Source organism: Saprolegnia parasitica, assembly GCF_000151545.1.
Source record: "Saprolegnia parasitica CBS 223.65 unplaced genomic scaffold supercont2.57, whole genome shotgun sequence".
In the NCBI taxonomy this organism is placed as follows: Eukaryota; Oomycota; class Saprolegniomycetes; order Saprolegniales; family Saprolegniaceae; genus Saprolegnia; species Saprolegnia parasitica.
The window spans coordinates 181-9,731 of record NW_012156451.1 but is presented as its reverse complement, the minus strand read 5'-3'; the positions used below and the strand labels follow the sequence as shown (position 1 = coordinate 9,731).

Below are 9,551 nucleotides of genomic sequence, written 5' to 3'. Positions count from 1 at the left end.
TGCGAGCTCCGCCGGACACCGAGCTTCGTTTTGTACGGCCACGACGACGGCGTCACGAGTGTTGCGGTCTCGAGCGACATGGACCTCGTCTTGAGCGCCAGTCGTGACGGCACCATCATTGTGCACACGCTGAGCAACGGCCGGTACATTCGCACGCTGCGCCCGGATGCCTCGCGGCACGCGCGCTTGACGTATGTCGGACTCAGCACTTATGGGTCGATCCTGACGTACTGTGATTCGAGCTCGACGCTGTATCGGTACTCGATCAACGGCGATTGCCTTGCGTCGCGATTCGTGGATCAGAAAGCCCAGGCGTTTGCGCTGACGCAGGTAAATCCCGTTCTTTGTATCAAGTTGATACTACTACAAGCGTAGGACGGCGACGCGATTCTACTGGGCGGGCGCGGCCAAACGATCACTGTCTACCGCGTGCACGACCTCTCGATCCAACGCGAATTCGATGGCAGCGACGAGACACGCGGGCTCAAAGCGTTCCAGAGCCCGATCCACGCGCTCTGCTTCTCGAGCAACGACATGCATTTGCTCGTCGGCCTTGGCAACGGCGATGTGTGCGTTTACACGCCAGATGCTCAGTACCTCCGCGACCGGCTTCAGACCAAACTCACAGACCTTGGCTTCTAGTTCCTTGATAGACTGTATCGTTCGTGTGCACTTTGCAGGCTTGTGGTCGTGTGGCAGTAGACGCCTCACACAGTGGTTGAGCACTGGATAGTTGTATCTACACAGCTCTACAACCACTGGGTCGATGTGTTTGTATTAATCTATCAGTACGATAGTCCAACCGAGAAACCGTTAGGATGGGACTGTACAGGTGCCGCCTGTGGCCAGGGCTCCAGCAGTCAGGTAGCCTTAGTTGCCAATTTGTCTCTTAGTACACACGCCGGTGTTCGGGAGTACGGCCTCCCTTTGTCTGGCGTTTGGAGCGAGCCGGATACAAAGTGATCTTAACCGACCAAGTTTCGCTCAAGAAGAAGACATGGCGGCTCCAGGACAAGCGACGAGGGCGATGAGCAGCGTCGTCGTGCTCTCGCAGCTTGTGCACCCGGCGTTCAAGAGTATCGCTCGTCGCGACGTGGTCGTGTGGAAGCGGGCGCGCCTCGAGTACGAGACTTCCATGCGGCGCGAGTGTCAACGAATCAGCCAGAGCTACGCAGCGACGTGTGTTGCGGTCCGCGACTCGTTCGCTCCAGCGGGGTTTCTCGAGTTTCTCATGAAGACCAAGTGGGGCCTTTGGGACGACTTCAACTTGCTGGACGTGCCCGACGACAAGCTTTGGGAAGCGATCAACGGCATCATCGACAAGGGGACGAACAAGGCGGTGCTCACGTACGACAAGGTTTTCATCTCGCTCGCCCTCGACCACAACGAAGAAGATATCGACGAGCGGGTCAGCAGCTTTGTCTTCAAGGCCTCTCAACTGATTGAAGAGCATGGCCTCAGCGAGAAGCTCGAGAACGGCAAGCTCAAGGCCAAGATCTTTAAGGCGCTTGTCGAACGGATCCGTCCCCAAGAACTGCAGACGGACGTGAAGCAGCTGCTCGATGAGAAGATGGCGGTCAAGGCGCATGCTGGCCTCAAGCACCTCGGGAAAATCATCTTGAAGCGAGCGCTTCTCTACAAGTCGTGGAGCCCCAAGACAAAGCGTCTTCGCGACAAGGAGTCGTCCGACGGAGAAGAAGAGCAGCAAGGTGAACGCAAAACGAAGAAGAAGCGCGAGTTCAAGCAGAGATCAAGCAAGCCACCAGTGCAGAAGGACAGCAAGGACGAAGACAAGGAACGTCGGTGCTGGCACTGCGGCAGCAAGAAGCACAAATTGCGAAACTGCCCGAGTGCAAACGCGAAGCAGAAGGAAGTTGCCGTCAAGAAGAACTGGAATGGCGGTCGTCGCGGCGGCGGCAGCGAGCAAGGCGGCAACAGTGACGGCCAAACAAAGAAGACCAAGCTGAGTCGCCTTAAAGCGTTCTCCGGACTCGGCCAGCTCCTCGCGGGCAGTGAAATTCACATGGTTTTGACGCTCAACAGCGTTCTCGACGTGCCTTGTGTGCCGGGCAGTGGATGCGATCTGAACATCATTCCCGCCAAGATGGTTGAGCAGCTCAAGCAGAAGATGCCCGACCTTCAAGTCATCAACTTGGACCAACCTCAGCTTGGCGTGGCTGTGGGCAAGACGACGTTGCAGCTGGACAAGAAGGTTCAGTTGCGTCTGCAGCTCCATACGGCTGCCAGTCCCGTCAATGTGCCTGGTTTGCAAGCGTGTTACGTTGCCGACGAAGGCGACGAGTTTCTGGTGTCGAACGACGTGCTGGTGATGCTCGGCATCGATCTCAAACGCCTCCTCGAGCAAGTGGCCGTTCGGCAGTTTAGAGCCCACGCAAGAGATCCGCGAGCACGTGTCCGAGCAGGGCGTGCTTTTGAAGATCCGTGAGATCAAGGCAGTACGGCTCAACCAGAGTGCCCGGGCGTGGGAAATCCTTTGCTCATGTTAAGGCCTGGAATACATTGAAGCATTGTGGGAGCGGTTCACGTCGATCGCGACGGATGCCCCCGCGGTCGCTCAACGGTTTGCGGAGCAAGCCACGGACGCCCGAGCGCGGGATGGTTTGGCTGATGAGCTCCGGTAACTTGAAGAACGGTCTGCAACGTCGACACGACGACGGTCGTGACGTGCGGAGTACCAAGAAAAGCAACCTACGGGATCCCGGCGATCCTCCGGGCCGTGCGACGGCAACAAGTCTTGAAGATCTTAGACCAGATCAAGAGCAGCAGATACTGACGGCGATCCTCCGAGGTCTGTTTTTGCGGTATTTGATTTCCTTAGGATTTGGACTACCGTGTAAGCTATCCTGTAAATCTTTTGGGAGAGAGGTGTGTGGCAGTAGACGCCTCACACAGTGGTTGAGCACTGGATATGTGTATCTACACAGTTCTACAACCACTAGGTCGAGAGGCTCGACCTAGTGGTCATGTATCGACTCGATACATGGCGATGTGTTTGTATCAATCTATCAGTAAGATAGTCCTACCGAGAAACTGTTAGGATGGGACTGTACATGACCCTGTGGCCAGGGCTCCAGCCGCCAGGTAGCCTTAGTTGCCAATTTGCCTCTTAGTACACACGCCGGTGCTCGGCAATACGGTCTCCCTTTCTCTGGCGTTTGGAGCAAGGCGGATGCGGTCACAGGTCGTCGATTTCTTGATCGATGCCATTAAGATATTGTGACATATTATATCCAAGTTGTCCACAAGGATCGATGGATGACCATGGGAAAATACCACTGTCAGACGCGCACCATTGTCGGACTTTCTCAGCGTTTCACAATCAGTTACGGCCAGTTTCGCGCCAACGTGTTGGAGGTATGACCGGACCCCCGCCCCCCAACAGCGATGACATGACCCGACTCAAGGCAGACGTGCTGCGGGCGTCCGAAATGCCAGGCCCCCGTGCGCTTGGTCGGGCCAAGACGGCCCGTGTCACGTCTGGTGAGATGCCAACGTTGGAGCCCCAACCCCTCAGTCGGGCCAGGACAACTCGCTTCAATAAGACGATCTTTACCAAGCCGACAACAGACGCTGTGCAGTCCCTCGCCAAGCCGCAGGTGACGGACCACGACTTTCAATCGAGCATGGGGGTGATCCTTCCGGCGCGCTTTTGCGGCCTCGAACCGATTCATCCCCACTCGACGTTTATGCGCAACTGGGATGTGCTCTCGATCGTCCTCCTCTTCTACACGGGTGTGTTGAGCGCAAACGGCTTTAAAAACTCATGGCCTTCGTAGCGGTCGTGACGCCCTTCGAGACGGCGTTCTTGACCCCGGGATTCGACACGCTCTTTGCCCTCAATACGTTCGGTAGACGATTCTGAGTGGCACTGTATCCCAACTTGTGTGCCTTGGGTGGTTAGTCGACGTGTGCTTCTTCCTCGACATGATTCTTCGCTTCTTCCTCGTGGTACGAACGTCATCGACGTGCTGTACACATTGATGGATGGACATAATATTCTTCAGTATTTTGACACCAACAACAACATGTGGATCACGGACGCCAAGCTCATTGTCTACCACTACCTCCGTGGCTGGTATGGACGAGACGATACGAACTGGGCGGCGTCTTATCGCCGTCCGTAGGTTTCTGATTGACCTTGTCTCGGTGCTTCCGTTCAACACGATCGGGCTTCTGGTCACCGCGCCGGCGCTGGGTCGGCTCCGATTTATGCGCATCCTTCGGCTCTTTCGCCTCATGAAGGTCGTCCGCGTCGTTAAAGGTACTAGATTGCCGATGTCTCGTCGGTTAAAGTCGTTGAACGCGTTTTAGATGCAAGCGTCTTTCAGTACTGGGAGGTCAAAATGAGTATGAACTACGCGACCCTGAGCTTGGCCAAGTTTTGCTTCTTTGTCTTTATGATCGCACATTGGGTATCTACCGAGGATCGATTCGGATCGTCCGATTGGATAAGCGTTTTGTGTAGATTGCGTGTATGTTTCGCGCGGTCGCCGACTTTGAGACCAACTCGGATGCAAATGGAAACCGGTACAACTGGCTCACGGTCCACTACATGGGCACGGACGCGCTCATCGACTGCGAAGTGCTCGTGCAATATGTCACCGCGCTCTACTGGTCCGTCATGACTCTCACCACGATCGGCTACGGCGATGTGGTTCGTGTGCATCCATCGATGCCACGAGCGTGAGACATCGGTGTAGGGCCCCGCGACGCCCGGCGAGCGCGCGCTCTCGATCGTGTGCATGGTCCTTGGCGGCGGCACGTACGCGTACGTTGTCGGCGGCGTCTGCCGCATTCTAAGTGCGATGGACGCGGCCACGTCCGAGTTTCACCAGACCATCGACACGCTCAACGAGTTTTGTCGCCAGAACCGATTGCCGTCGGACCTCTCGTCGCGGCTACGGGACTTTTTCTTCTCGTCGCGATCGCTCCTGCGGGAAAAGAAGAACCGGGACCTCCTCCTCGCCATGTCGCCGGGGCTCCGCGGCGAAGTCGCCTTGTACAACAACCAGTGGATTAGCAAAATCGACTTTTTTAGCTGCTCGGACGACCGCGAACGCTCGCAGTTTATCACGGCCGTACGTACCCCTTCTGCCAACGTGGGATCGCGACGGTGTGTAGCTGGCGATGGTGTTACGCCCCGAGTGCTTTCCGCCGTCCGAGGCCGTGATTCGCGAAGGCGAGTACAACACGAAAATGTACAAAGTGTCCTTCATGTCCCATGGAACCGAGCGGTTGTCGTACTAGGTATTTGGTCGAACGCGGGTTTGCCACGCGCGGCAAGGTCATGGTGGGCGCCGGGTCGTTTTTTGGCGAGGTAGGCGTTGGCTCCACAAGCGATAATAGTTTCGGCGATGGACGATATATGCGATTCTTCCATTTTTCAATCGTGTGATAGGACATTATCCTCACGTATCGCCAGCGCAAAGTGCCCGTGCGCGCGTTCACATACCTCCACGTTCAAATCCTCACCAAGTTTGACTTGGAGGACATTCTGTCGTCGGGCTTGTACCCCGAAATCCTGCGCAACATTCGCGGCAAAGTGCTCAAAACCGCCTTTAAGAACAACTTTGTGCGCCTGACCGAACGCATGGCGACCATCAGACGCTTGGACACACTCCGCCAGCTCTCGAGCAGCGTCGTTACCCCGTCGGTGTGCCATGAACACAAGTCCACACATCGATCGACTCATAGAGTACTTCTTAGTCGCCCGAGGCAGCCGCCGGCCCTCGCCCGTCCATGTTGTCGCAGCCAATTTCGACCACGACGACACAGGCACCTGCGGGTACTCCATGCCGATGATGCTATGATACCTAGAACAGAAGCCATGAACGTCATGTAGACGTCCACGCGGGCAACCATGGCAATGCGGTCGCGACTTATATCAAGTCGAGCCGATCGGAGACGCTCTCGGAAATCGGCGACCGCCTCGATATGATCCTCAAGCGCATTGCAGCAGTTGAATCGGCCGTCCTGGGCGACGGCGCTGCCTTGCCATTGCCGCGTCCATTGCCGACGACGTCCGACACCATGTCGATTCGGGGACCACCCGTGCGGGAACACGACCCCAGCCTGTCGTACCGCACGGCAGCCTTCTCGTCGCGGCACCGCGGGTCCTTGGATTTGTCTCTCTTGTGATTTTTCTGTACCTTGAATACCATGACTACAACGGCAAACTGTGCACTCTGACGCGTTCTCTTGCTGCTTTGCAGAAGCCTACGGTCGTCGTCATGCGAAAAAAGCTCATGGCGTACGATTAACGCGCAACTTGACCCGTCTTGTACGTTCAAGGACGTCACCCATCAAAAGACTGATGAGTCGAGTCGTGCAAGTAGAAGTCGAGTCCTGCAATCATTGGAGGCAACCGCCGGAGGTACCAAGTGGATAGCGGTAAAAGCTCTCACTAGATTGATTGACTGATTGATGTAATCAATCGAGTGGGGTTCCACCACGGGATGGATCTCTCCGTGCGCAGCTCACTCCCAACGACCAAGTACTGGTGCCAACTCTTACGCATTCAGGTTCAGACGTAGCACAACGTCTGGCACTACGTATGCAAAGTCTTCGTCTTTTGAGCTCGTTTTTTCTAATTTGACTGCAACGCGAACACGCTTGATTGATTGGCTCAAAGTTGCCAATCAAACGTTGGTGCGGCCATGGATTTGGCCAATCACATTCACTCAACCACGTTTTCCTCGAACGATGGAACGCGACCGGTTCTGGCAACACAAGCAGGACGTGCGCGTGGTCAAAGCCATCGTGAGAACGACGCTCGACCCAGACTTGGGCGCTGGCGTCACCAACGACGCCGACTTTTGGCGTTGTGTGCACAACGATTCCATCTTTTCTGGATGGCTACCCCGCGATGTCCGGCAGATATGGTTGAGCGAGTACCCAGACCGCTGGCGGGCGATCCAACCCGACCTTCGCCGCTTCACCGAGTGCTACACACCGGTGCAGTCCAATGGCGACGCCAGCGAGAAGCAGGACGCGATCAACGCAGCCCTTGCGCGCTTCAAGTCCGATTCGAGCGGCCGCAGGGATTTTGAGTACCTTGAGGTCTGGCGCTGGTTGCAGGAGTCGGCGGAGCGGATCCGTGACGTCGTGCCGCGCATCTGCGCAATTGCACCAGGGGTCCAGGGACTCATGCATTCGCTGCAACAGTGCATGCTACCACTTGTGCCCCAAAAACGCCGGCTCAAGCTCAAGGTTGCAGCCTCCACGCAGCCGATGAAGAAGCCCAAAGTCGCAAGAGCCGACTGTCAAACGTCGAAACTCGACGTTTTGAAGCGCCGAAATGAGCTGCTCAAGGCGCACAACCAACTGCTTCGCCAAGTTGCGGGCGTGCAAAAGACGCTAGCCGACGAAGCCGCGACGGCACTGTTTGCGGACGCGCCATCCGACGAGCGAGACGCATTCTTTGCGTTGCAGCGGCGCGTCATCATGGGGCGTCTACAAAAGCACGGACGGGATTTGGACAGCGTGGCAGTGTAATCGCATCAACATTGTAGTGTACTACGCGCCATTACAATAGACCAGTATGATGATATCCTGCTCGTCCCGCGATGGACAAAGCCGAGGAGCTGTAGCATTATATGCCCTTGTTGTACATAGCATGCGCTGGTTCGTCGTCTTGCTTGCGGCTCTTGGTAGGGCTGAGTGCGAGATCGAGATCCAAAATGTGATGTCATGCTCAGAGTTTCGTCAAGTGACTCGACTGTCCGCGCACCCGTGAGCTCCTTTCCACTATTGCCACACCGTCCAACCACAGCGGGGCTCGTTTGGATGTAGAATGGACTGGCTTGTCATTCTGCGTAGGGGTTCATGGTTGGGTTGAAGACGGGGTTGAAGACTGCAATGTACATTTGCACCATAACCGCCAATCAAAACGGCTGTTTGGTCTGCATATTGGCCAATCACGTCCACGATTGCATGGTGGACTCTGCCGTGGACCAGAATTCGATCGATGGCCCGCGGAACCAAGTACTCAACCGCCGAAGACCTGCGTCTCGCCCGCGCGATCGTGGCCGCCGCCCGCAGTCAGAGTGACGACAATCTCAAGCTCTTCTGGATGGACGTGTACCGCCACTTTGTGGCTCTTGGAAAGCAAACCCGCACCGCCGACATGCGCTCGCCCAGCGGCGTCGAGCAGCACTGGCACAGCGTCGCTGACAACATGCGCCGCTTTGCGAAGATCCACGAGGCCGTGGTGACAACCAGCGTCGACGAAGAAGACGCCATGGCGATGGCCTGCACCAAGTACGTGCAGGACAGCGGCCGCGTGTTCAAGCACCTTGAAGTGTGGCAGTACCTTCGTGACGAAGCACCATTGTCATACAAAGCCTTGCTGACAGGGCACCCCCGGCTTCCTGTCGCGGATGCTTCAACGCCCATTGAGAAGCTCGTGACAGAACGTGCGCCTGAGAACGCGCCGCCGACGTCCGCACCGGTGCAAGAGCCGAGCCGGACCAGTGAAGCGACTCCAACGCCCGTGGAGGAGACGCCCATGGAGGAGACGCCCATGGAAGCCTCTAGCCGTGTCAGCAGCAACACGACGGCCACCAAGAAGCGCAAGGCCATTGACTATCCGGCCGCCATGCTGGCGCAGCGGCAGCGAAAGAATGATCTTTTGGCGCAGCACAACGAGCTCTTGCGCCAGCTTGTGGATGCTCAATCCACGATGGCTCATGTCGCCGCCTTTGCACAAGCACCTATCGACGAGCGCGAGCAAGCAGCAGCACTGCAGCGCCTTGTGATGATTGCACGGCTAGAAAGGAGGCGAAAGCATTGGGACTTGACGTCGCCAGCTCGAATCGGTAGTCCAATCCGTTGCTAATAACGACGTTTTGATGCTTCCACATACCCACGCCTCCCCAAGGCCATCGATCGGACCACACAACTACGGACAAGTACCGTAGCTTCCTACATGGTTAAAGACAGACTGTCGTACCAATCTCAATATAAGCGAATTTGTTTAAATAGGAACCAGGAGCTTAGTGGCAGAGATCCGAGGCGTCGCTGGCGAGCGCGTCGATCGCGAGGTCGACCTTGAGCAATGTGATGAGGTCGTGCGTCGTGAGGTCGGCCTCAAAGTGCCGGAGCGATCTCCAGCGTCTTGCGCTCGCAGTCGAGGCTCGAGGCGACGTTGCTTGGGCCCTCGGCGACGCGGCTCGAGAGCGCCTCGAGACCGTCGAGGAGCTCGACCAGCAAGTCTTTGTCCAAGCCCGCGTCCAGCGTCTTAGTGAGGAGCGCAAAGACGGGTTGCAGGAGCGCGTGCCAGTCGTTGACGATCGCAGCAGCGGCGACGCGAGCTTCCAGCGCCTCCAACTTGAGTTCGAGAAGCTCGATCGCGAGCGTCGAGTGCATTGGCACGACGGCGTCCAGCGCCAAAATGTAGTCGGCGAAGAGGCCGAGGGACGTGGCCGCGAGCTCGAACTGCTCGTCGATCGACGTCTTGAGCGCCTCGAGCTGCAGCGTCGTGTCTTCGAGGTACTCGGCCGTCGCGCTGTCGGCCACAAGATGCGCTTCAT

At 56.8% G+C, this 9,551-nt stretch overlaps 5 protein-coding genes across 5 annotated transcripts in view; all 5 read left to right on the top strand.

Annotated features, from left to right (window-relative positions):
• Window positions 1-642, top strand: part of SPRG_22262 (hypothetical protein) — a gene marked incomplete at both ends in the record, with an annotated part of 9,027 nt that extends 8,385 nt beyond the window's left edge. The window contains 2 exons of the mRNA XM_012349771.1: window positions 7-330; window positions 376-642. Of these exons, the coding sequence (XP_012205161.1) occupies window positions 7-330; window positions 376-642 (591 nt within the window). The remainder of the gene's footprint in view (window positions 1-6; window positions 331-375) is intronic.
• Window positions 643-1,027: 385 nt separating this feature from the next.
• Window positions 1,028-2,642, top strand: SPRG_20927 (hypothetical protein; the record flags this gene model as incomplete). Its single annotated transcript, XM_012349769.1, has 3 exons — window positions 1,028-2,371; window positions 2,424-2,472; window positions 2,527-2,642. The coding sequence occupies 3 exons, from the start codon at window positions 1,028-1,030 to the stop codon at window positions 2,640-2,642; spliced, it is 1,509 nt and encodes a 502-aa protein (XP_012205159.1).
• Window positions 2,643-3,364: 722 nt separating this feature from the next.
• Window positions 3,365-6,159, top strand: SPRG_10560 (hypothetical protein; the record flags this gene model as incomplete). Its single annotated transcript, XM_012349690.1, has 13 exons — window positions 3,365-3,753; window positions 3,798-3,869; window positions 3,923-3,969; window positions 4,026-4,096; window positions 4,146-4,282; window positions 4,333-4,433; window positions 4,487-4,675; window positions 4,722-5,099; window positions 5,143-5,219; window positions 5,269-5,338; window positions 5,420-5,674; window positions 5,728-5,806; window positions 5,864-6,159. The coding sequence occupies exons 1-13, from the start codon at window positions 3,378-3,380 to the stop codon at window positions 6,157-6,159; spliced, it is 2,148 nt and encodes a 715-aa protein (XP_012205080.1). The 5' UTR covers window positions 3,365-3,377.
• Window positions 6,160-6,723: 564 nt separating this feature from the next.
• SPRG_10559 (hypothetical protein) lies at window positions 6,724-7,515 on the top strand (the record flags this gene model as incomplete). Its single annotated transcript, XM_012349689.1, has 1 exon — window positions 6,724-7,515. The coding sequence occupies one exon, from the start codon at window positions 6,724-6,726 to the stop codon at window positions 7,513-7,515; it is 792 nt and encodes a 263-aa protein (XP_012205079.1).
• A 472-nt stretch (window positions 7,516-7,987) lies between these two features.
• Window positions 7,988-8,777, top strand: SPRG_10558 (hypothetical protein; the record flags this gene model as incomplete). Its single annotated transcript, XM_012349688.1, has 2 exons — window positions 7,988-8,683; window positions 8,730-8,777. 2 exons carry the CDS (start codon window positions 7,988-7,990, stop codon window positions 8,775-8,777), a joined length of 744 nt encoding a protein of 247 aa, XP_012205078.1.
• Window positions 8,778-9,551: the final 774 nt, after the last annotated feature.